Raw genomic sequence first — 26285 nt, 5'->3', positions numbered from 1 at the left:
TATGTTAACATTTGTCCTTGATGTTTTTTTTTTAAACTAAGCCTGATCCATTTTAGATAAGCATTTTAAAATAAAAATAATCTTCTCTACTGTGTATTTACCTTATTGTGTACAGTTCATCTACTTCTGACCTTAATGAAAATGAGAAAGATAATTTCCATTTTCTTAGTTCTATAAATGATGTAGAGCTGGGTTTCTTTTTTACTTGCTGCTTCCTTTGGAGAAATACCAAAGTCTGTCCTTAAGCTGCTGTCATGTAGTTCAAGAGTTTTAAGACAAGAAAGGCTTTGGTGATTGTTTACAAGGTGGCAGCAAAAGCTAGATGAATTTTCAGGGCCCTGTACTAGAACCAGTTTGTCATCTTTACAACTACTTTTTCCAGCATTTTCATTCCTTTGGCAAAGCTACAGAAGCACTGGAGTATATTAATCATGATAAGTAAACATGTAAAATGGTGTGCAACCTCCTCAGCAGAGACATGGAGAAAAGCATGTCTTCAGGGCAGTACTCCTGCTCATTTCAAGAAAGTGCAAGTTGCTGGCAGACAAGTGGGTGTTGCACATGAGTTTCTTCATTGTTCTCCAGCTCTAGCTCAGCAGTGCTGCTGCTTAGCTGATGGAGTTGAAGTGGTACTACTCCACAGTACAACTCTATGTTAGGAGAAGCACAAACAAATGTCTTGCATGGTCAAGGACGAGTTACAAGCTCATCGGTATGGAAGAAGCCATTCTCACCAAAATGAAGAATTGTCCTATCCAACACAGTCAAACCTGGAGGATTTGCTTTTATGGCCCACGTAAGACTTGGCTGGATGGTTTATCAAAGAGCAAGTCACCTTTTCAAACTTTTTTTTTTTTAAGCTCTTTTAACAAAAGGTTGTTCAACACAACAACTTACCTCTGTTTTACATCTAGAAGCACAGGAGGAAGAAGTGTTCCAGGAAGGAAAGGGTAGGTTTGGGGCTCCTCCTGTCTGAAATTTCTACCTGTATCAACCATTACAAAAGGCAGTAGGATCCAGCAGTATCATTGCCATCAAAACATGAGAACGAAGGTCAGGCAAGAGCTGACTGAGCAATGGAACAAAATTAGCAATCCCACCTTTCCAATGGCAAAGTAGCAACAGGATTGAAATAAAGTTGCAGAGTAGTTAAAATACACTCCTTGGTCTTGTGTTCCTGTGTTGCTAGTGACTATTACAGTGGTAGCTATGCAGATTCTCCAGTACCATGAAGAATAAAGACAAAGTACAACTAGAAATAACTTACTCCATTTCTCACTGTCTTCAAGGACTTTTACTACACAATTGATTTCAGTAAAACAAAAATCAATTAATTCAGTGCAGTAGGAGCTAAAAAACTAGTTTCCATCTGCTCTTAATTTCCATAAAGATTGTTTCAGCTTGCAGGACTTGGCAAGAAGACAACCCAGTCCTTCTACTTGCGAAGTGAGCAAATTTGATGCAGTTTATGCAAAAATATGGAAAGTCAGTCTCTGCAAGTGGCTTTGCTCAAAGCAGTGCCTATCAGACATGAGGTTCTAATGCATCACAGTTTTTATTCAGCCCCCCAATTAAATGTTATTAAATCCCTAAACCACCATTTTCTGTCAGAGCTTATTCATAAAAATGACTAATGATTAATAAAACCAATTAAGGTACAACATTCAACAATACAATTGATTAAAAATCAGCTTCACCCATAAAAACTTTATACAATGCGTACTTTAAAACAGCAGTTGTCATTCAGATCATGTAACAAAGGCAGACTACACATATTCTATGTAACAGTACTTCTACCCTGGAGATCTCTCTCAGTCTGGGTACGGTACTAGATACAACATCCTATAACTGGAATCTGATGCGCAATGATGCTTCAGATTTCCTAACAGTAATCTCTTGTCTTTCAAACAAGCTTCACAACTGGAAAATATTTATGAGGAGAGAAGTCAAATTCAGGAGGAACCTAGAAAGAAAAGATTTAAAACATTATGCACCACTACTACAGAATTTAATACTCAAATGAGGGATACCCTGTAGACAGAATAAAAAACTTGTAAACAGCAAGATTGAAGAAAAAAAAATCCTAGCTCTTTAATATCTGAAAAACATTCCAACCCAGTTCTGGATATGCCAGTCATACTCCAGTAGTGATGGGCACAAAGCTGTAGAGAGCCGGTGCGCCTCAGTGCGTTCCTTCACCCTGCTGTGCCTAGCCTTTGGCAGGAGGTCTGAAGGCCCTCTCCTCCCTCTGACCCACATGGCACCCACTAGTCCTGAGAGCCAGCACTGTCCCGACTGTATTCATACAAGCTGCTGATACACTGCTACCAATTACTTCTTTCTGCTCTTGAAGAATACCTGTATTTGTACACCTCATCCCAAATGCACTTCCCAAATTTTTTTCAAAAACATTTAGAACTTGGAGTTTTCCATATTTAAATAACTACAACAAACTATTTTCAAGGGAAAAACAGATTAATTTACTTTCCCAGCTCTTGCAAGAGTTAGAGTAACTATAGCCTGTATCAGCTCATTCAGCTGTAAGACATCTCTGGTAACATTGCGCGTTAACACTGCATTTGCATTAAATTCAACTGACATTTTCTTACCTTAGAGTCTTTCTTGTGGCCTCCTGCCAGCAGCTTCATAACCACAATATTGGGTTTAGCAACTTTTAGAATTCGAGTGACCTAAACACAAAACAGCAAGAAGTTTTCAAGTGAAAGCATATAACCTCAAAATTATTTCAAAACGTAATACTCAAATGTTTACATACTCTAACAATACAGCAGCCCTCTTAACAACAGCAGTTTAACGGAGGTCAGGACGTTTTGGATTTGCCTTGAAGTATAACAGCTGTATTAATGCAATTTAATGAAGGGTGCATTTATTTTAATAGTCACTTTTTTCATGAACCGGGCAGACTAGACAGACTCTAGGCACCTACCCCCAATACTGTGACACGATGAGAAGGGGAAAGTCAAGTATCAAACCAGTGGCTTTTTGCACAGAAGTGCTCTGGGCACACTCAAACTATCTCTAACTACCCTGGTTAGCCTCAGATAGCTCATGTGTGAGTACCACCGGGATCCAGAGAACAAAGTAGGGATTCCTAAATTCTCAGTAGAATCTAATTCTGTAACTGCTCTTAACCTGCTCAGATGCAACAGAATAAGCAGCCTCCTTGCTCCGAAACAGTCACAGACACAAAGAGGAAGAAGTTTCTACCCATGTTTACAGCCCAGCACTGAGAAAACTGCTCCAGGAAACAAGTGCCAAACTCCATCTTATTCAGCCTGATGACTTTCAAACCTATTTTCCCCCACCTCTCAGGAGTACATGTGGCTTACCAGAGTCCAGGTAAGCGAGGCAAGCAGACAACACCTTGTTAAAACTGGTATGCTTTTAGAACGGGGCCAGAAGGCAACGTGCAAGAAGGAACTAAATTGCTATCTAGCATCTAAGATACTCGGCGGGGAGAGGTTTTAGAACAGTGAGCACAACCCTGATTATGTTATCTAACGTTCTGAAACAGACCACTGTGTCTTAAGATGCCACCATCCTCCTCTGTCCACTCCTTAATCAAAGCACTCAGCTTTGCTCAGCATTTTGACAAAACTACTCTTTGGATCTCAAGCAGATCCAGCTGAAAACAAACACTTATTTTATTATAAGCAAATGCTCCTCTTCCAGTATTTCAGTCTTACCTCATAGTCTGGATTAGGAATATTCTCAAGGATCATTTTTGCTTGCTGGAAGTGTTTGCTAGCTGCCATGTAGAGGTCTGATGACTGAGGAGGTGGGCTGTACTTATTTAAATCCGACATTTCCTAGTGTGTTACAGAAATATATAAATATGTATTAAAATCAGTTGCCAACAAATCGTATTTTTATCACCTTAAATAAAAACAAATTACTATATTCAAGAAAAAAAGTTATGTCAACTAAAAAATATTTTCAGAATACTGACGTTGAAAACATTTATTTAAAATGGTAAATACCAAGCAGCAATATGGTGCTTAACAATTATTTTAAAGTGCCACAAAATGCAATATTCTTTATAAAACAACCCCTCTCCTGAACAACTTATCATTTGTTTTCTTTAATAATGTCGTATAGCAAGGTGTGAAATTACAGGGAAAAATAGGAAAAAAAAGTATATGACAGTGTTGGCTCAAATCAAGTTTACAGCAAGTGAGATACTTAACTGTTCAAAACTTCATTTTATATAATTTTGATACTTCCAACTTTTTTTTTCATTAGGGATAAAAAAATGTCCATGACAAGGAGGTAGTCTTAATGATAGTCTTAATTTCCGCTACAACTGTTCGTAACACTAAATTAGGGCGAGTGGCTGGCATACAAAATAGTAGTTTTAGTTCATACAGGCCTTTAGAAACTTGAAGTCTGGCCACCAGAAATGCAAGTTCAACAAGAAATGTCCAAATTTCTGCACCCTAGGCAGAATAACCTCACAAATCAGTAGAGGCTAATAACCAGTTGGATAAGTAGCAGGCTTTCTGTGAACACCAAGCTGAATACAAGCCAACAGGGTGCTCTTATTACAAATCAGACAAGCCTCATATGGGACTATACAAGCAAGAGTATGGCCAGCAGATCAAGGAAAGTTATCATCCTATACTCAGTATTTGTGCTGTAACATCTGAAATATTGCATCCAGAGTTGGATCAACTCAGTTCAAGAAAGGTGCTGAGATGTGGACTTGGCTGGGGGCCCAGAGTACATGACCCACAAGGAGAGGTCAATGGACCTTGACTTTTCCAGTTAGAGAGAAGGATGCTAATGGGCAATCTTAACCGCAGCCTAGAAGCAGTCAAAAGGCAGTTACAAAGTTGTCAGAAGACAAACGTTCCTTGTTAATGGCAGACAATATAATACGAGGGGAGAGGCCACAAACTGTGGCTTGGGTAATTCAGACTGGACATTAGGAAAAAAGATGAATAGTGTAGCCCTCCAAAGGTTATCCAAAGATTAAATGGACCAGAAAAGTAACTGGATCAGGTTAACCAAAGAGGTTGAAAATCTCCATCCTTTGATTTTTTCAGACTTGGCTAGACAAAGATACAGCTGATGTGATCTATAATGCTACTTTAAGGAGGAGACAGGACAAGCCAAGCCTCCACTGGTCCCTTCCAACCAACACTTCTGTGATTTAACACTCAAAATTACTTTTGTTTCATTTTTCCTGTTTGCTTGTTGCAGTAATAAAAACATTCTGCTATATAAACCACAGCCAAAAAGTCTGTCAGACTTTAAAGAGATTTTATTTTCATGCAAACGAATGCAAGCATCTCAAACTGCCACATCAGGCCAATTTTTAAACATCTGAGAGTCTAATTTTAGTAAAAATTCAAAGCATCATATTTTCCTTGCACACAACTAAAGCTACAACTCCTTGCCATTTTGACTTATGCCTCAATATGAACTTTTGAGATATTAAAGGCTCTTTTTACAACAATGAAAATGTCTAAAGCCAGACAGCAAATGACTTTTTACAAAAACTTGAGCGGCACCATGTTTTAAGATTACTCACTTTAAACTGCAAGTAGTGCACTGGGGGTGGTGTGATAACACTGTTAAATGGAGCAAACCTGTGCTCATATCGAACTTGTTCACTATCCAGTTCAAACTTAGGTTTTCTTACTTTGCCATCCATGTCAAATGCGATCATTGTCTGAAAAGGAAAGGATAAATACAGTGAAAAGTGTTAGCTTTATGTCATATTTTGCTGTGAGCAAGATGAAAACAAAGACGGCATGCAATGTATGCTTGATTCCTGTTACAAAAAAATTGAACCCGTTGTTCAGCAAGCACAAATAGATTACCTTGTACATCCCAGCACACATATTTTGGTATGCTTGACTCATGGTGATCTCTCTGCTGAGAGGGCGAACTGCAAATTTCACATAAACATATATATTTTTAATTAAATGTAAGCAAACATAGTAATTTCAGATCAAAACAGTCTTTCAAATTTTCAGAAAGTGACATAATTCTCAATTATATTTTAAAATAATGAATGAAAACTAAAGCATAAAAAGTGTGGATATACATTTCTGCTCACCTGGCTCCGATTACACAAAATATTTCAAGATATCCTTAACAGGTGCATGAACACCATACTGCCGTCAATGAAATAAACTGGTCCATTTAGTCAATGGTATTAGCACATCACTGTACAACACTAAATAAGTCTAGAATTTAAAGCTTGTAGTTGAGAAGCCTCTTTTCTTAGTTCATGGATTTTTTTTTTAACTTTTAAGACTAAAAGGTTAAAGCATTTTCAACCTAGTAAGAAAGATTTTTATCCTGATAATGTTAACTTTAAGCTTCCAGTGTTAAACTACTGCCAAATTGCCCCCCACTTTGCATCTTTTAAAGAAGTATAAAATACAGGAGTAATTTTCTGAACTTCTAGAGACAAGGGAATTTAGCTGCTATGACCTTGAGCTGCTTATATCTAATTGGTTGTTCCCCTTGAAAAGACGACAAGGATAAACACACAAAAAGGAAGGAATAGCAAAGAATGAAAACGAGCTTCTGCATGGTGCTTATTTGCAATGTTAATGCTAAGATAACTCCAACATACCACAATCTTAGTAGCTACTTAGGCATGGCAATTCTGTACCAAATGCTGTTTAGACACTGGTTTTGGATGCTTTTTTGATAGCAGGCTTACAGTTCTGACCACAGAGCCAGACCGCTATGACATAGGAAGGGAAATTCTCATTTTCTCTCACGCACATTCACCTGAGAAAGCATGAGTTTCTAAAGGGGCTTTTGCACAGTGGTACTACTGCTGAATTGAAATGGGGCGACTTACCATTGTAAAATTAAGAAACATGCTTGAACACCTTCTGAAGCCAAAGAGAAATTACAGAAATAAACTGAAAGTTTAGTTTGTGAATCTAGCTACAGTAACAAAAAACATAATTCTGCAGGAATGACAGACTGTGGAAAGAGAGTATTTTTCAAAGGTAATTCCTCTGGACCTGTTAATTACATCTCACAGGATCCAACACATAACACAATTGGCAAAGCTGTGAATATAAATGAGTGAGTTTTTCTGAAAGACCTATTTAAGGAAATTCTTACGCAGCAACTAACTTTTCTCGTTAAAAAGTTTTACATTCAGCCTTCATAAACTTCAGGACCTATAGAGTCAACACTGATGTGGGTAGGAAAAAGATCTTGAATTTTAATTCTACATGGCTGTGTGAATGGCAAAAAAAGGTCTCAGTTACACTCGACATCTAGATACCTTTTTTCTTCTTCTTTGTTTTCTTACTACTTCGGCCTTTCTGTTGTTCCTCCATTATTCTCTCCTCTGCCATTTGAGAGCTGTCAGCACGGCTCAGTGTTGACATCAACCAGGCATAGAGGAACTCTGACAGATACCTACAGTAAAAACAGTATGTAGCTGTTATATACTACAGTGCAAAATGTATTCATAATGCACACATCCTCACTGAATGCCAAGTCATTTACTCAAATAACTAATAGTAAAGGACAAATTTTAGAGCACTTAGAACTCTGTTTTGTATGACTGAAATCAACAGATTAGTCTATGTTCTGGTTTTGTTGTGGGTTTTTTGGTTTGTTTTTTGTTTGGTTTTTTTTTTTTAAACAAGACTGTACAGAGTAATCCATAGACGGCTCAAGATATGCAAATGATAATGCAAATGATATATTTACTAAAGGAAGTCTAAGCCTCTTATTTCAAAACCCATATAATGTCAAATTTTTCTGGAATTCATTTTTTAAAAAGATACTATGTTAATACCTTTTCTAATTTTGTTAGGAGTTACTGTTTTGATAAACAAGGTTATTACTGAGTTGTTTCAAGCATTAAAAAGCCACGAATTATTAGATAAAAGGGTGAAGGCCGCAGGAACATGAGATCCACATGCAATTACTTCAGACAAGTCTTAAAGAACTCTGAAAGAGTGATTTCTTAGTAAGCTGAGTGGGTCAAATAGATCTCTTGACTGACTTCAAATCAAAAGGAGTAGGAAAAAAAAGAAAGTAGAAGTTACAGATCTGGAGCACAGGATGAAGAAATAATACTTAATAAGAAGTCATAATTCAGAAGAAAAATTGCTAAGACATAATTATGAGTTTCATTTCCACATTTCCCCTCAGAAATTTCCTCTATCTTTTGTTCTTCATTTACAGTAAGGAGGTAAAGCAGTTGACATGACAGTTCCAATTAATAGTGATTTTATTAAAAAGGTAGGGGGAAATATGGGCAAGTTAAAAAATATTGTCTTACAGAAAACTTGGTATTACTGAGGTATTAGTTACCAGAAGATTCTTTAAGTATCTGGAGTATTAATTTTCTCCCTTAATGCTTAGTCCATCAATGAAACAGCATAGAAACATAACGAGATACACTGAAGTTCAAGTCATTTGAACCAGTCTAATATCTGAGAAGGAAGGCATACAGCTTGCCTAATAAGCGTTTATTGGTAGCTTTACAGAAAAAAGCCACAAACACAAAACCAAAACACCTGAGCATAGAAGCACTTTAACATAGGAAGGTTCAACACCAAATTTTTAATGCTGAATCAGAAGTGAACTATCTAAAATCATTTCTCTTTTGGACCAAGCCATCAGATATGAAAAACAATTAATGTGTACGGAAGTGGAAAAATAAAAAGTATTTTGACTCCATATAGTGCAATCATTTTCACTGAAGGCAGATGTCTCTTCAACTATGCTCACAGAATAAGATGTCCTTTTTACCTAGTCGACTTTCAGATTACAGTCACAACTTAAAACTCTGGAGATCTTTTTAAAAATACTAGAGAACAACAAGACTATTGATCTTGGTAGTACAAAAGAATAAGGAAATTGCTTTCTTCCTGCATTCTCTTGTCTGCCAAAATCAGCATATTTTTCATTCATTGCTATTAGAAGACACTGTTAAAAAGCTAAATAGATAGCAAATTACTATTTCAGAAAAAGTACACTACTTAGTAAGTCTAGAAAAGAGACCAACAGATTTTTTTTCCCTATGCTTGTAATTTTATCAATAAGTAAACTAAATACTGTGTTCAGCAAGCTTGAGATTAAAAAAATCATAGTTGAAATCCCTCCTTTAAACATTTGCAGTTACAGCTCTGTGGAAGCATCCCTCCTCCAACAGCTGTCAATGAAGCAACCTCTTACCAATATATGTAGTAATATTCATGCATACTGTAAAGTTCCAACTCAAAGCCACTCAGAAGATATTGTATCATAATACGAAGGTTATGATATAGGACCCAGGTGCCCAAGCAAGCCAAATGTTGCCTTTGTGGTTCCTGCTTCAGTAACATACTATGAAGTGCTGCATCTACCTTCTCTGCCTATTGAAAAAGAGAGCAAAGTAACAGACTGGGGAACAGATCAGAGTTCTGCCAGAAATAAAATCTTAAAAAAAAAAAAAAAAATCAGAATACAAATTGGGTCAGGAAAGTCATGCTCCAGATCAAAAGACAGAAATATATTTTTACAGATATCGCCACTTCCATAGTCTAGAACTGTGAGAAAACTGGACAGTTAATCATATAACTATAAGTAAATTCTGCTGCACAGAGAAAAAATCTATACAGTAATACAGCAGTAAGAGTAGGTTTTTTAAATTAAAATTTTACAAAAGTATTTATATACAGATTATTAGCAGTCACATGAGCACTGAAACTCAAGAATCCATTAAAAGCTGTTATTCATTTTGCTATATTGGCAACAATAACTTGTTTATTAATAAACACAGCTGCACTGAAAAATTAAATTTATAAGCTTAATATGCAAGAAACAGACTGTGGACAACCAGAGAAACTAAAATATTGCTAAGACAAATTCAGTTCTAAAAAGTAATTGTATGGAAGACGTGAAGTCGGAATATTATCAGTAGTCCTGAACAAATCAATCCATATAACCTGTTACAGTGTAAAAAACAGTATGTCTCAGCTGCCGTACTGCGACAAACTCTCAACCAAACCATCTTGGAAAATACTTTATTATTTCATGTCTCTCACTGCTGAAGAAATACATTTCCAGCAAGTGAAAATATAACTTTCCCTGTCATCTCTCACTTCCCCTTCTTGAGAAATGTTTAAAATCAGTTGGAGCACATATTTAAGAGTTATTATTTAATGTTCTTATATTTTTCTTAAAACCATTATAAAATTTTGCAATTTACATCTTACATAGCTATAAGAGTGAATTTTCAAAGGTGTCTTGTAAACGTGGCTCATCCATCTTTTCCTGATTACATCTTGCAGGCTGACAGTTACAAGCAGGATATTGACTACAAGCAGTGGAATTACCATGAAATTACAGACATCACAGCAGGTTTTCCTGAAGTCTACTTATTGGACAAAGTTAATCTTAAAAAATGTAATACCGTTTTGTTCAACAGATCTAACAGAAAGTCTTTGTACGCACCCTACAGACTTCCTGGGCTGCATTTTAGGAGTCCTTGTCCTAAAGATTTTAGGACAAACAAAGGAGTTGCTTCATTCATTTGGTTAAGCATTGGAACAGAATGTCCAGGGCAGTGGTGGAGTCACCATCATTGGAAGTGTTCAAAACACGTGTGGATGTGGCACTTCAGGACATGGTTTAGCGGGCATGGTGCTTTTGTGTTAATGGTTGGACTTGATGATCTTGAAACCTTAATGATTCTGTGATTCTGTGTGATTCATCTAGAATCGAATACCATGTGCTCCACTCTGGTAGAAATATACCTGGAAATAAAAGTTTGCTGGCCTGCTACTTAGGACATTACCTCATCCTGGAGGGTGGCAAATTCCTCAAGAATGTGACCCAGTTTATCTCTCTGACGAGCTCTATTGTGTCCATGGATTTGAATCAGACTACAGAATGGCTGAAAAGAAAGAGTGTAGTTTTAAATTTTTTTAACACAACTTTGAAACTACAGAAGGAGTACTATAATGTCTATTTAGGCACCTGTTTTATACATCTATACTAGGAGGTTGGTGCCTTAAGGCTCCTTACAGAGTGCAAGCTAGCAGGCAACCTCTCTGGAGTGATGCAAGAGCCCATTTCTCTGCAAGTCAACAAGATATTGAGCAAGCATCCTTTAGGAATCTGATCAGAACAGAATGCTTTTGTAAGAGGGATATTTCTTATGCCTAAATCCATGTGCTCAGGTGGCCAAGAAGGCCGACAACATCCTGGCCTGTATCAGAAATGGTACAGCCAGCAGGAGTAGGGAAGTGATCGTGCCCCTGTACTCGGCACTGGTGAGGCCGCACCTTGAATCCTGTGTTCAGTTTTGGGCCTCTCACTAAAAGAAGGACATTGAGGTGCTGGAGTGTGTCCAGAGAAGGGCAACGAAGATGGCAAATGGTATGAAGAACAAGTCTTATCTTGTCTAGGACAATAGGAAATGACCTCTACTTGCACCAGGGGAAGTTTAGATTGGATATTAGGAAAAGTTTCTTCACCAAAAGGGTTGTCAAGCATTGGAACAGACTGCCCTGGGCAGTGGTTGAGTCACCATCTCTAGCGGTATTTAAAAGATACGTAGATGTGGCGCTTCGGGACATGGTTTAGTAGTAGACTTGGCAGTGTTAGGTTAATGGATGCACTTGATGATCTTAAGGGTCTTTTACAACGTAAATGATTCTGTGATTTACTTAACTTTTCATTGTGCCACATTCAATAACTGAATCTTAAAACAATTTTTAAATTTTTTAAACCAGAGAGAATGTAAAAATAATTGGTTTTACTAGTGCTATGCCTTTGTTTTTGACATGAAACTACCCTGTAAAGAGGTAGTAGGTGCACATTTCTAATAAAGTGAAATGGTAGTGAAAAATCTGGGAGCATAATACAGGAAACAAACAGCAATAATTATACTGGATTTTTAAATGTGTTAATCATTTTAAGATGGCCAACTTCTGCAATTTTGCCTTCATGTCAGGTGTCTAAAATAACTGGCCTCCTTTCAAAATGTAAGTAAATCTCAAAAGTGCTCATATACGCATAAATATGCTGTAACTGGAATAAACGCTTACCCGAACGCAATGCGTCACAAAGGAATCAATGTAGTCCTTCGCCTGGTGATTATTATAAAGACAACACCTAAAAGGGAAATATCCATGTATGTAGTTATGTTTATAAATGTCTCCAGCCTATATAGCACAATATTAAAAAAGAAACATGAATACAGCAACAGCAACTGACTCCTTCATACAGAAGCACTAATAAGTACAAAATGTATATGTCTGCCCTTGATTTTATAAGCAGAAATATCCTCCTATCAGACATGTAAACACATGCAAGTAAACTCAAGATCCACTTACTTTGGAGAAAGTACTGGAGGACTGACAAAAGACCTTAAAGCATCTTTTACCATGTCTTGCATTAGGTGAGTGCCAAACACCTTCTTGTTATCTACCAGAAAAGTTGTCTGAAAGTGAAAATGCATTTTCAGAAACACGCTTTAAGTTAAAAGTAATGCTTTAGAAGTTACTGATAAAAAGCTCTTACAATTTTCTGATAAAATACAGGTACTGTAAGATTGCTTGAAGAATTAAAATTGTTGAGCTAGGTACAAGGTTACAGGCTCAGAAATAGGGACATATTGACGTCTGTCACTTCTGTGGTATTCCCATGACACAAGATACAACTCTATTACTTGCATAAGAAAATGCATGCAAAATGATTTTATTTCTTGGACTTCAAAGATGTTTAATCAGACAAATGTTTCTGAAGATTACATAAAAAAGGTTATGTTGTTTCCCTGGAGGCAGATAAAGGTAAATCTTCAGACTAATGCAGACTTTTTTCTCTCCCTATAGATACTACTGCTTTCATTGGTCATATCTGATGCTCATTCCACTTTCCTCCACGAATGCTGTGTCCCTTTCTTATACGGTTCTTTAGCAGCTGGAGAAAGAGCTCTGCTGTCAGGCACCCACAGGGATTGCACAAACACATGTAGTGCAAAGTCAGAACACACACCATGAAAACATTTTACTCGCCAATAGTTATATTGCATCAGCTCTATATATAGTTTAATTAGGATCAAATGTAAAGAAGTTCTGACATCCAGGGACGACCTATTCATTCAAAACTTCCTCTAAGGAAATATATTTTACTCTGAGTTGAGGAATATCTAATATACTTTCAAGGTAAGCGAAGCAGTGAGAAGAAAAGTAGTAGCCTATTCTGCTCTAACCATCAGTTTTATTGTTGTAGCAGCTGAAGGCAGCCTACACAGGAAATTCATCCCAAACAGGAAGGATGAGCACAAACACCAGCCTCAAAGTGAGACAGCACACAGAGAACAGCAAAAAAAAAAAAAAAGTGTAAAAGTGTACAGGCCCAGCTTTATGGCAAGAGAAAAAAATGTTACCATTTCATTTTAATTAGCATGTACTAACATGATCTAAACCACAGTATTTAAAAATGTTTTTCAAAATTAGATCAGAACATAAGCCTTCATATACCTATTATTTAAGTATCTCCAGAAAATTTTTTACCACTTATATATTGTGACATGCAAATAATTGAAATATTTAAAACAAGAAGAAGAATACATATTTATAATGAACACAGAAGTATTATTCAAAGACATATATTAAGACTTGCCTGTAACAGGGATCTTGAGAGAACACATGGTGATTGCTCACTAAATTCACAGAAAAAATCCTAATTTACATTTGGGAAAAAAAGACAATTCAGGTTAATATGCCAATTTTTTTATATATACGCACACACACCCCCCTATTTATATTTTCATACACACACACATTTACATTTTTATATATACACATACATATAATTGTGTAAATACACTTTGTACACACAAATACATATACATAACATAGCTTATACAACTTGTAAGAAAGTATGAATAATTTGAACAAAACAGAACATATTATCAAGCTAGAAGTCTAGTTTTTTCTGCAGTTACCTGTTACTGAACACTATAAAAGGTTTCTGAATTTTCTTCTTCAGATACAACAATTAGACGGATGATAGTACAGCAAAAAGGTACTGTGAATCTGTTAAGATCACAACATAACTGAACCAGGTATGTTACAAAACTGCAATGTTTAAGTGGTACCAGATGCTTCATGCAAACACTGTTTTAATTAATTTAACAGGAAACAGGAAGACAAAAGATTTTTGCTTGATCTTTGAACTGATGTAACTGTGGCTCTTTTCTCAGTCAGTGAACGCGTATATGGCAAAAAGTATTTCCAGCATTTAAGCATCTTCTAATAAATGTAGGCAGTAACTTAGAATAACATCACTTATTCAGGAAAGAACATAAGCAGGTGCTTAACTTCATGCCTATTCAGGGAATTATATGCTTAAACAAACATGTATTAAGTGCTCTCTTGTGTTACAGGCACATATGCAGAATATTGCTTACTGAATCTGAAAAAAATCAGGAATATAGCAAGGAATTACATTCTGCTACTGCAGATGCAGCTCTGCAACCAAAGGAGTTACAAGGAAATTAACTTGCTTGGGCTCTGCCACTAACATGCATAACCATTTAACAGACTACAGGAAAAATGGGAGGTTTGAGAGGACAAAAGGTCTTTGTCGAAAAGAAGAAAAATATTAATTATCAGGAAAGGCAGCAAATTCTGAAATTGTACACAATAAGAAACACCAAAAGATTTATACATACAGCTCAGTTTTTGCTCCAGTGAGCAATAGCATGTACATACGAAATTAATTTTTGCAAGATATTATTTTTGGCTATAAATAAGAAATATGCATGCTTACCAGTATACAGTGCAAATTAGTTAAGTTGACTACTTCACAGACGGTTTTTATTCGGTCTATTAGCTTGGAAAAATAATTGACCATTTCTTCCCTTTTAATTATTTTTGCATATCGAGGGAAAGTTGGTGGCAGCAATCTCTGATTAACAAGGGGCTCAAAGCCCATCATAATAGGATGATCTAATGAAGGGGGGGGGGAGAGAGAGGGAGAAGCTGCATATAAGTTGTGTTTTCAGAACTCACTTCAAACTTGAAAGTATAAACCAAATTATTCAATTAGCCAAAATGGTCTTTTAAACTGACAGTTAACTTCCAGAGATGCTAACTACCCAACTGTGACAATGATTACTGTTAAAAAAAAACCCACAAAAAACAACTCTTAACATCTCAGCATATACCTGTACAGACAGTGAGGTGCTGTTCCCTATTTTAAAATGGCATATACACTGGTTCAAAGTGCAATGCACTTAAAAGTTCATGTTATCTCTGGCCATGAAATGACAGCATTGCTTTCAGGAGAACCATCATTCAGTGAAACAAAATTAAGATCAAACAATACAATCTGTAACAGGTTGTGTTACAAGTATTATTAGTTCAAAGTAAATAGTGATTTTTTGAAAAATACATGTAGATATTAAAGTTTATCAAGACAGCATATTTAAGAAAGGAAAAAAATGGTTAAAATTTGACACATACCTCCTTTAGTGGTATCATTCTGTGCCTGGATACCATGATGCAATGAATTGTGGATGGCAGAAAGCAAGTCAGCTGCCTGAGTCATTAGCTTCTGAGCTTCTGCAACTGCACTCGTCTGAAAGGCAGGTAATAGTTATTTACATTATGAAGCAACATATTTTGAATAGAGTATTAATGCTAGTATCAGAAAAAAAGAATGATATTAGGATTCTAATGTTTATAAGCAACCAGTTCTGAAAAAAAGACCCAAACCACCCAACAGATTTTTGTGCAGTAAAGTGTTCTTTGTATTCTACATATCTATACATACATTTAATACAGTATTTTTTTCTGTATAAGATGAGCCTTAATAAATACAGCTGAAAACCTAGTATACACTACATGAGTCCTCTACTTTTGATTTTGAAGGATTGGGTGTGGCAAGGAAGGCAGGCAAAAAACCCCACAAAAGTCTTCTGCCAAATGAGGCAGAACTCCAAACTGCAAAGAGGAAAAAATTTTCCTACCATTAGAAAATGCAGAATTCTGGAGAATATAGACAAAAGACAACCTATTGACTGAAATGGAATCACTATATAACATTAGAAGACACCAGATGTCCACTGGAAATCTTGATTCATGATCTGCTGACATGCTGAATTTTCTGATGCCCTACGAACCCAAATCGGTTAGCAAACTGGGTACCATTTAAAACAGCTCTCTAAAATCTATAATCTTGTTTTAAAAATACTGGACTAACAGTCCTTGATGGAACTTCAAATATTTGAAATCTCAAGTCAAAGTGAACTTTGACTGCTTTTAGAAAAAGATATTTAAAACACCCTGAAGATCTAATAGAAGCTGAACAACATCTGTAGCTCTGCATAATATATGTTCACATACAATGGCAACCACAACTCTACTAAAAGAAGCTGCTAAGCAGATCTAATTCAAGATCACAGTAGACCATGACGTAATTAACTTAGACTTCAAGTAATCAGACTTTAGTGACACTAAGAAAACCTGATTTTGCACAGATCATTAACTCATAGCAGTTAACATAGAGGGAATTTAGTTGTACATCAGCGCATATCACTTCTATGTCACAGTTTGATTTCTGATGTAACTAATGGTTATACTCAGAATGCGATTGTTCTCAACCACTCAATCACTTTTTCCTCAACACTGATGTCTATCAATGATACTTGCACCTGCCTTTCAATTTAATCAAAGTCTTTTAAACTGTACAGTACGGAGCTGCTCCAGCAGCAAAATTTGTGGGAAAAACTCCATGCTGCTTAAGCAAGATACTTATTCATTTCTTTATGAAAATGGACATAACAATAAGCAATAGACAGATATTTATCCTTGTTTAAAGAAAAAGCTATCCAAACAAAAAGCTCTGTCTTATGGTGACAGGTGATTCTACCCCTTTGCCATAAAACATGCAGTTCTCTTCCTTGCTCAATAATAAGGAAATCTTATATTCAAAAAAACAGGTAAATTGCACAGAAAGCTGTTATATTCCTATTCTCAGAACAAAGCAGCCTAGATACAAATTCACTATCACATGGAAGGAAAAGCTAGAAATTCTCTAGAGATGGATAAAACACTGCCCAGTATCAGGTAACTCCATAGAAGGGGACTGAACTCGAGAAAGAAAAGTTTTGCTCACGTGTGAAAAAGAGTAACCCAGAATCCATAAATATGTTTCTTTAAGTGTTCTAGAACGAATATTCTGCCTCTCACAAGGCTATAATAAATGTCAGCTACTAGCCTTCCCTGCGTTTTCTTTAAAAATGAACAAAAGCTGGACGGTTGCCGCTGTAAGGCCTTATCCAACATTTTACCTGCAGCAGCATTGATTCAAATCTATAGAATCTACAGAATAATTACTTGACCTTAGAGAATGAAAAATGAGTACTTCACAGGATGACAATGCAAACACAGAAACACTAAATGAACATACCTCTTTTTTGGTAAATGCTATTAGAACAGTCAGTAGTACCCGGGTAAACTTGACTCTGCTAAACACAGCTAAACACTGTTGATGCTGTAATAAAAATATACTATGAATTACTAAGCAATACACATTAAATTCTGAAATTCATTAAAAAAAACTTTAATAGATTTATTGAAGTATGCTCTCTAGTCTTAGAAATATGGTATCCAGTATGATACTGAAGAGAAGTTATAGAATTTATGGAAGAAATCTGTACTGCTGTCAGAAAAGCACTAACACAAAAAATATTAAGATACTTTGGGTAGAGCAAAACCACTGGCTGTACAGTTATCTCCTATGCAAACTCCATTCAAATCTCATCTTAAGTAAACAACCACAAATTATTAAACTGATTTTCTCTCCTTTTTTGCTGAAGACCTACTACATTAAACGTAATTTCTGAAGAAAATAACACTACTGGGAAAGGAAACCCGCACCCTTCTAAATCAAGCACATCACCTACACCAACTACCACTTTTTCTGGAAAGAGCTACACTGCTTTCACCTTCTCTTCCTACTTTCTCCCTTAACAGTGAGGCTGCCAGCAGCAGTAAAAGCTGCTGGGAAGGAACTGAGGGAAGAAGGTACAGGACAGGTAAAACCACCTACTTTGCTAATGGCTTCTTCTTGAAGGGTAGGTGCATAAATGGCAGAATTGCAGCAGCATCGCTATTCTGACATTGGGATCGATCCAGAACTCTACCCCTTCAAACCATAAAAGCCTACTTGCTGGCCTGGGATTTGTTCAGGGCCATGTTTAGAGCAGCTCAGATATGACAGTAGTAGCAACACTGGTGACACACATTTCTCACAAGCTGTTAACTACTGATTAACTAATTATCTTAGTTAACCAGTACTGATGTACTAATCTATGAAATCCAGGAAAGAAGTAAATAATTCAGTACTTCAAGTTCAACTTCTGGATCTCTCTCTTCTCCTTGTCGACTTCGAGTGCTCTAGAAGGTAAAAGAATTTCAAATAATTTATTAAAAATTGCAAAGGGAAGCTACTGATAAAATCCCTTTACCCTCTCCAGAATATCCACCTGTTAAATAACCCTAAAAATCAGTTCTCAAGTTCAAAACCTCTTAATATACCATCTAGGTACTTGAACCATCCAAGACTCTCCTATAGTAATGACACTTGTCTCAGTAAACTCTTCAAACAGGCAAGGAAATTGTATGAACATTTTATATTGTAAACTGTAGTAAAGTAAGTGACTTTAACATCACATAGTAGAGCTGCGTAAAAGCCAGAACTTAAATATATACTTTCTGTGCCCCAGCCCAGTGTTATCTTCTACATCATATTCCACCTATTACTTGTGAAGCAACTACTGAAGTGTTTAGAAAAGTCTGAAGACTCCAGCATCTTTACCTAGAAGGCAAACTACCAGCATGTCACACAAACCATTATGGCAGGTCTTGAAAAAAACACCCCCATTTAATGACACAGAACCACTGCATTCTTCATAATCCAACTCCCTCCCCCAAACCTATGTTAAGTACACTGGAAGTGCAATTGACAAGGCAAATGTGAGAAAAATACCTTCACTCGTCTTTGCATGTCATCTTCTACATCTTTTAGCATACCTGAAAAAGTTGCAGTAAAATTAAAAGCTGAGCAGCATTCCGAGGTACTCCTACAACACTCAGGGGAAAAAGGTTTTGAGGGGAACTCAAGTTTTGAAGTGTTTACACACTGATTAGCCAAAGACTAGACAAAAAAATAGTCTTCTGAAGGATGGTGGGGATATTTTGCAACAAAATTAGAGTATAGGCTGACTGATACAAAGCTAAAGTGCTCATAAATATTCTAAAAATATATCAGGGGAAAGCCCAAGTACGTATCAAAAAAAGTGCATCAAAAGGCTAACATACATACTTATGTGTGTATCTAATAACATATGTAGCTTTAGAACTAGTAGATTGCTTTTTCCTCAGAAGATCACAACAAATAGTGAGGCAGAGAAGCAGTGCACTTTCCAACAGTTTGTATCTATCTCATGCGAAGCCTCTTGGTTGCCACATCTTAAAGCACTTCTCTCTCAGGCATTTAACAAATAAACAGCTGAACCTTTTCTTCAGGGAAAAATATTTTCATCTCTCTTTTTACCAAGCCATCAATTTTCACAAGACTAATAAAAAAACTTAACATCTGAGATTCCTACCAATTAATTAGGTTTGGTTAAGAATAACCAACATGCTCAAAAGAGACTGATGGACAGATAGACAGAAAGCACAAACTGTACCTGTAACTCTAAGATCTGTCACACTGTTGGCCATTTTAAATCCGTAAGTCATTGACTGAAAATCTTCCTAAAACATAAAAATAAAAGCAGCAAGATAGAGTGAACTATAAACAACGGTAGTTACATTGTCAAGTTGGGGTTTGGAGTTTTCATTTTGTTTTGGGCTTTGGGGTTGTTTTCTTGTTGTGCTGAGTTTGTTTGTTTTGTTTTGGGGTGTTTTTGTTTAACTACACCAAGTATAAAAATCTGGTTTTATTCTGTACAACCATAGTTTGGGTGACTTTCCTGCCCAAATCCAGGTTGGGAGCATTATTTTCTGCACAAATCCGTAATACCAGTATGTCCTACATATTTTCATCAAGTGCCACCCTATCAAAATGTTACAAGAACTATGGATGTGAAGCACTATTTAATCAGTTTTAGATAAAGTCAATAAGAAGTGACTTATCCAAGCTCCGAGGAAACAAAAACTGCTCTGAGCACAGAGGATCAGACACTGATTCCATTGCTAGACAAAAGACAATCATGCTTAACTAAAGTAGAAAAAAAAAATAAACAGGAAGAAAACCGCAAGTAAAACTGATTTCAGATGGTTAGCCACAAGACTTGCATTGTTTCTTGAGTAAAATACTTGTGACTCCAATACTCAAGCAGAAAACAGAAAAGAGCATGCAACACCTTCACTGAAAAAACATGCATTTTAAAGAGATCAAGTCTAATACTTTTAGGAGAATGAATTGCTGCTCCTACAGTATCCTTGAATCAAACAGTAAAAAATTTCTCTAATATACTGTTTTATTTGTGTTATGGACCCTACGTATAACATTACATATTTAACCATGGGAGATACTGAAATACATACCTCCTCAAAAACAGCTGCTTTGTTAACCTTTTCTCTGGCAATATCACAGATTTTTAGGATCCCTAGAGCGAAAGCCTTCATAGCAGGATCTTCTATGAAGTCTGGATTATGAATATAAAGGCAAGTGAATACTGTCTGTGCCAAGGAATGTCCCTCTAACCATGTTATCTAGGGAGAAGAAAATTGAATACTTTACTCATGACAGCCAAGTCCTCATTTCTATACCTCCATTCTTTTTCCATTTTACTGTGCTTCAGCCAGTCATTAAGGAAGTTCCTGTCATGGCAACCTTCCATCTAGCAAAAAAAGGGCAAGAGAAGGTCTCTCAACCTTTAACCTTTGTCCATCTGCTGACTGTGGCAGGCAGTAAGCTACTAAACCCTATAACGCTATGAAATTCTGGTGCTGGATAAACCTCTTCCACAAAGTCCAGGTCTAATCTCTGTGACTTAGACATGACATTAAGAGACCATCAGATTTATAAGCTTCCTCTAGATAAATACTGAATGAAAAATGCAAGTGGCTATAAAACAGCTCAGCAACATTCTGCATATTCTCTTCTACAACTTACAGCTTCTTTTCATGACCCCCTCTTTCTACTAATTTCATGCTGCTTTAAGCTACAAGGAAAGCTTCAGTAATGTAAACAATTATTTCTATCTTGAAATAGCAAAAACCACAGTAGGATCAGATATTTAATGACCCACTGTCCCTTTTTTTTAAAAAGTCAGTATTGGGGGCACAGCGGGGAAGAACAGAAGTTATGTTACACCATATCAAATATGGTGAGCTTTGGTTTAAAAGCCAAAGTAATTTTATTGATTTAATTTTAAAGAGTAACTGAAAATAATTTGTATCATTTACTGAGGAAATTAAGACATATGCATAGAAAAAACAAATCACAGTTAACAGGTAAAGTGATAATTCACTTATTCCCTTTCTAAACAGATTTAGGTATTTTCTTTTCTTTCTTCAAAATACCCCTGTAAGCTCAGTCAATATTGGCTGTACAGAAATGAGCAACAGTGCTGCAGGTTATTGCGCTCTCACTTTCCAACACAGTCAAACACCAGGCAGGCAGATACCGTACATTTATAAACCACAAATTTTAATATCATTTAGCATTATTCAAAATGCTACCCGTTCTCTGCCATAATGATTTCTTATAATAAAAAATGAAAAAAAACCACCACCAAAATTGTGCCTCTTATAATGGCCAATGCAAATATCTAAATGGAAATTAAAATACTAAGTATGTATTTTCCGCTTGGTGAATCTTTTTTCTTGAGTTTTGTTTTTGATTTTTTAAAACTGGATTAAAACGTTATATTTTGAAAGCAAAAACATCTAAAAGTAAGAGCAGAGAAATGCTTACCAAACAACAAAAACAGGTATCCATTATTCCTACCAGCTCAGGTGAAGTGAGATCCTTTATTTTTATGGTGCCATCCTTAGAAAACAAAGTAAGAAAAAAGCTAAAGACTCTGAAAGCCTATAGGCAAAATACAACTTAGTATCTGTACAGCCAAAAAGGAAATTACAGTTGCGTTAAGAATTCAGCATATTTGTACACCACTAGCTTTACCTATCAGCTTCATAACATGCCTCAAATCCTGAAAAACTTTGCTCTCCCATCATTGTGTTAAACACTGACCAAACATAAAGCTATTCAAACAGAAAGCTAAAATAAAATTTCTGATCTATAAGTAGCCAATAGAAGTTTACAACCAGTTAACTGTCAACACTTAAATCACAAAAAAATATGTATAATCATAATAAAGACTGAATGAGGAATAATATGCAGGACCCATTCTTTGAAGACTGCTTTCCACACTGCAGATACTTGTAGAGTTTTACTGCCTTTAAGGTCAGGACCAAGATGGCAGAAACCGTGCTTCTTTCATTTCATTTGTCCAGTGTATGCAATTCTGCATACATTCTACATGACTCAGACGGCCAATATTTTACACAGAGTTCTCTTAGGCCATTCAAAACAAGGTCCATGGTAAAAAAAATTTTTTCCTCTGTAAATGCATTATTTTTTCAAAAAAAACCAGAAAGTCTTTCAACCTCCCTCCATCAATTTATCTTGACCACTCATCAAAAGTTAATGACCATTGTCAATCTTGTTCAATTATCCAGCTTCTGTTCAATGCTAATGAACTGAGTCTCATGAAGTGTTAATTTCCATCTTTTGTAAGGAAGCTGGTTTCCATTCAGCTTAAAGAGGTACTAACCAATACATCTTCAGATCAAAGACACATTTTAGAGAAGCACAGAATGACGTGCAAATTCATTTCTGAAATTTATTTTTCTGAGGTATGAATACCCAACAATTTCACAGCACTTTTCACTGGAAGAGTTAGCATCATTGTGATGATGTAGATAACAAAAAAGCTAAACATCACAAGCTATTGCTTACTTAATATCCAAAATAAAAATTCAAGTTTAAGTAAAGATTGAATACCTTAATTCTGTTGAACTGTGCTTAACTTAAATTTGATAAAACTATATCATACTTTTACAGACAGTGCAGGCAAAACCAGGAAAGTCACACAAACCTTAATGGCTTGCTCAAAATTAAGAACCTTTCTATTAACTTGGTTTCCAATCATACCAGCATCCATCTTGGGATCCATCATTTCAATGGCAGACATGGCTTCAAAAAGACCAAAACTAAGAACACAGAATAAGAAGTTCTGAACGTAATTATGTTATACAAAACAGTCTTTACAAACCAATGCAAAAGAGCATACGATGACAAACTGAGTACACTGTATTCTGACTACAGACAATAAGGTAAGGTATGTGAACATTACTACTGATCTTCAGAGATCATGGTTTTCATGAATTTGAGGATCTCTCAATGAGTAAGTAAGAACATAGATGCCTAAAAGAAAACTCTTAGCCTTTCTCTAAAGCTGAAGAGAACTCCTGAGCCAAATATCCCATTACTAAATCTACGCATTCTTGTTTCTACACACCTCATGACGACCCAACATCTTTTTAAAGAACACGTAACGTAATAACCTGGTATAACTGAACAAGCTGTTCTTCATTATGCTTCATCCAAAAACCTAGGTAAGATATGTCCCCCACAAACTAATGCCATTATACATGACACAGACTGGCAATAACATACATTGAATATACCAAATTTGTTTAAAATGTGCATGGTAAGAAAACTGGTACAAAACACCCCCAGCATGTGACAATGGATCACTTGTAGTCAGGGCATAAAAGCTTGCAGAAGAACCACACCAAATGAAGACTGGCCTACAGAAGAAGGTGTATAGTGCCTCACCTTTAGTACAGATGATATTCATCAGAATTGCTGTACAAGCCTTTATTATATAAAAAACGTTATTGCGTGTGGCATGTTCTCATTCTGAAAAGCATATCTGCTCTGAAATGCTCTCATGTATAAAACCATACCTCAAAAATGTGCTTTGATTCTACTGAGTAACTACTTGGCGACATCATTGCATATGTTTTTCAGCAGGTTTGCCTTTAATACTGTGCTTCTGTTTTCTGAGATATCAGCCTTAAATAAGCACTTTCTTCTTTATGCAAGTGAACAGACTTGTGCAGCAAAATAGTCTTCTACCTTTAAAAATTTTAATCTCCTGTCATGCTTTAGTGAATTCAGCAGGATTTTAGCACATGGGGGTTTTTTTGGATGTATTTTTTCTTAAACTGTAGAGGTCTCAACTGCCATTTTAGCATGTCATTTAAGAGTTATGTTAAAGTACATGGATTGTTTATCCTAAACTTTAGTGACATTTGAGGCAACCAGATTTAAAAGCTTAAAGTTTTCTGGCATTTTTTTTATAAAAGAATGTCCACAGAAAATAGTTCAGTACTGTCAACACCACTGATCATAAGATCTGCTATAAGCTTCTAACTACATTGATTAAATGAAAATGTAATGTTATACTGGCACCATGAGAAATGTTCAGCATTCATACAGGTGCATCATATACATACTGCTGAGGACAAATGATATTCTGAAAACTTCAACTATTTTATTTAAAGTAAAAGTTTAAAAAAGCTTAGCTGATAGTGCATGACTTGCTTATTAGTAAACATTAACATATTTGCACTAATCCCATCTGAAAACCAGAACTATCCCACAAGCATACTTACAGCTTGTCATGAAGCAGCTCTCCTAACTTCAGTTCTACAAAGGAACAGAACAGAATAAATAATTACAATCAGCCTTCTAGCGCAACTTTTCCAGGATACTCTTGTCACTCACCAAATGGTCTTATGCTAAGAGAGACCAAGGTGCGGGAAGAAGACCAGATATTCATTGTCTAGGCATGCATTCATCCACCTTCATTTGTTTTTACTTACAAAGCACCCTCAAGACTGAAAGGCTCAAAAACCCCAGTTGTTCACAGTGTTTTCTCATCCCTCTCTGTTATTCCAACAGTTAAAGGGATTTTAGAATTACCGAATAGCAGCATCTGAATAGCCTGGAACACAGGACAGCAGTTTTCTGTGCTCCTTTATGCCGATGTCTAATTTTTTCCAGGGGAATTACTGAAAGGCTTGCTTTTCCTCATTACTTTCAATGAAGCCTTTAGATGTATTTGATGCGTACACAAACGGTATATCACTAATATACAGGAATTATCTGGTGGCATAAAGATATTGTGTTTATCATTATGTAATACTGTGTGTGGCAAGTTGCAGTTTTCTATTTATTCTTCCCTAATGCCATCATAAAATCAGCTGAAAAAATAGTCACTGTCATAGTAAACTAGCATTAATATCTAATAACAATAAGGGCACTGCTTAAATGGAAGCAACTGCTTCCCCGTGACTGCAATGCACTGTATCTCTTCAGAAGCTCAGCTTTGTTTCAAAGATGAAAAATGATGCACTGACCAATAAAATGAATAAATCATTGGGCCCTCTAGATCCAAAAATGTACAGGAAAAAAGAGTGTCGATTCTGCATGGATGAATTAGGTCTCCATTTGGCAGAAGAGATTGGAAGAAATCCTTGCAAAGAAAAAAAGCAGGTGCAAAAACGTGTAAGATGAAAAAACATGATGTAAAAAAGGTATTTATGTAATCTTGAAGAGGAAGCAAGGTGAGGTTATTCTGCTATTTCCAACCTCACAGTCAAGTTAAACACAGGGAAACACAAAATCAATGAGTCCATCCATCTGGAGCTTGAACCTGGGTCAAACTGTTGCTTAAAACACCACAAAGAGCTATGTTTCGTCCTCCAAAGGATTCCAAGTTTTCTCAGAGCACAAGCAGTACAACTCACCTCTACAAGCTTCTTCAAATTCCTGGGTAATATCTACCCAGTTTGCATTATTCTTTTCCATCTTGTCAGGCATACTGAGCTCCCATCCCGAATCGTCATCTTCTACTGAAGCTTTCATAACCATGGTACTTCACCTTTAAATCTGTATCAGAGATAATGCACATTATGCTCAAATTAGAAAAAGTGCTTCATGGGAGTAATTTTTTTTTTTATTTTCAAGAACCAGGTCAGAAAGGGAAACTTAACTAACCTAATTTAATTTAAACAGCTACCGTTACACAAAACCAGAAAAAACCCCTTGTTAATAAAAATTCTTTTCAGAAAATGTTTTCTTATTCACTGGTTTTCTACAACTAACTTGTAGGCTATGAAACCTCAAAGACTAAGGACACCAAAACCTTAGCAGTATGGAGCCATAACAGAGCGTCTATT

The 26285-nt window shown here is 36.1% G+C and overlaps 1 protein-coding gene across 1 annotated transcript; it reads right to left on the bottom strand.

Annotated features, from left to right (window-relative positions):
- Positions 1-1903: 1903 nt before the first annotated feature.
- NAA35 (N-alpha-acetyltransferase 35, NatC auxiliary subunit) lies at positions 1904-26285 on the bottom strand (the record flags this gene model as incomplete). Its single annotated transcript, XM_082013698.1, has 22 exons — positions 25854-26285; positions 24717-24750; positions 23132-23246; positions 21946-22020; positions 20571-20738; positions 19709-19775; positions 19006-19049; positions 18363-18413; positions 17425-17508; positions 15477-15591; positions 14782-14960; positions 13630-13689; positions 12339-12445; positions 12051-12117; positions 10796-10894; positions 9193-9371; positions 7283-7419; positions 5847-5914; positions 5555-5695; positions 3708-3830; positions 2610-2690; positions 1904-1963 (listed from the first exon to the last, which is right to left on the bottom strand). Exons 1-22 carry the CDS (start codon positions 25975-25977, stop codon positions 1904-1906), a joined length of 2178 nt encoding a protein of 725 aa, XP_081869824.1. The 5' UTR covers positions 25978-26285.

The sequence above is a fragment of the Phaethon aethereus genome (genome assembly GCF_964289735.1).
Source record: "Phaethon aethereus genome assembly, chromosome: Z".
NCBI classification, from domain to species: domain Eukaryota; kingdom Metazoa; phylum Chordata; class Aves; order Phaethontiformes; family Phaethontidae; genus Phaethon; species Phaethon aethereus.
Note: the sequence above shows the minus strand (reverse complement) of the source record. Positions and strands in the feature narration are given on the sequence as shown.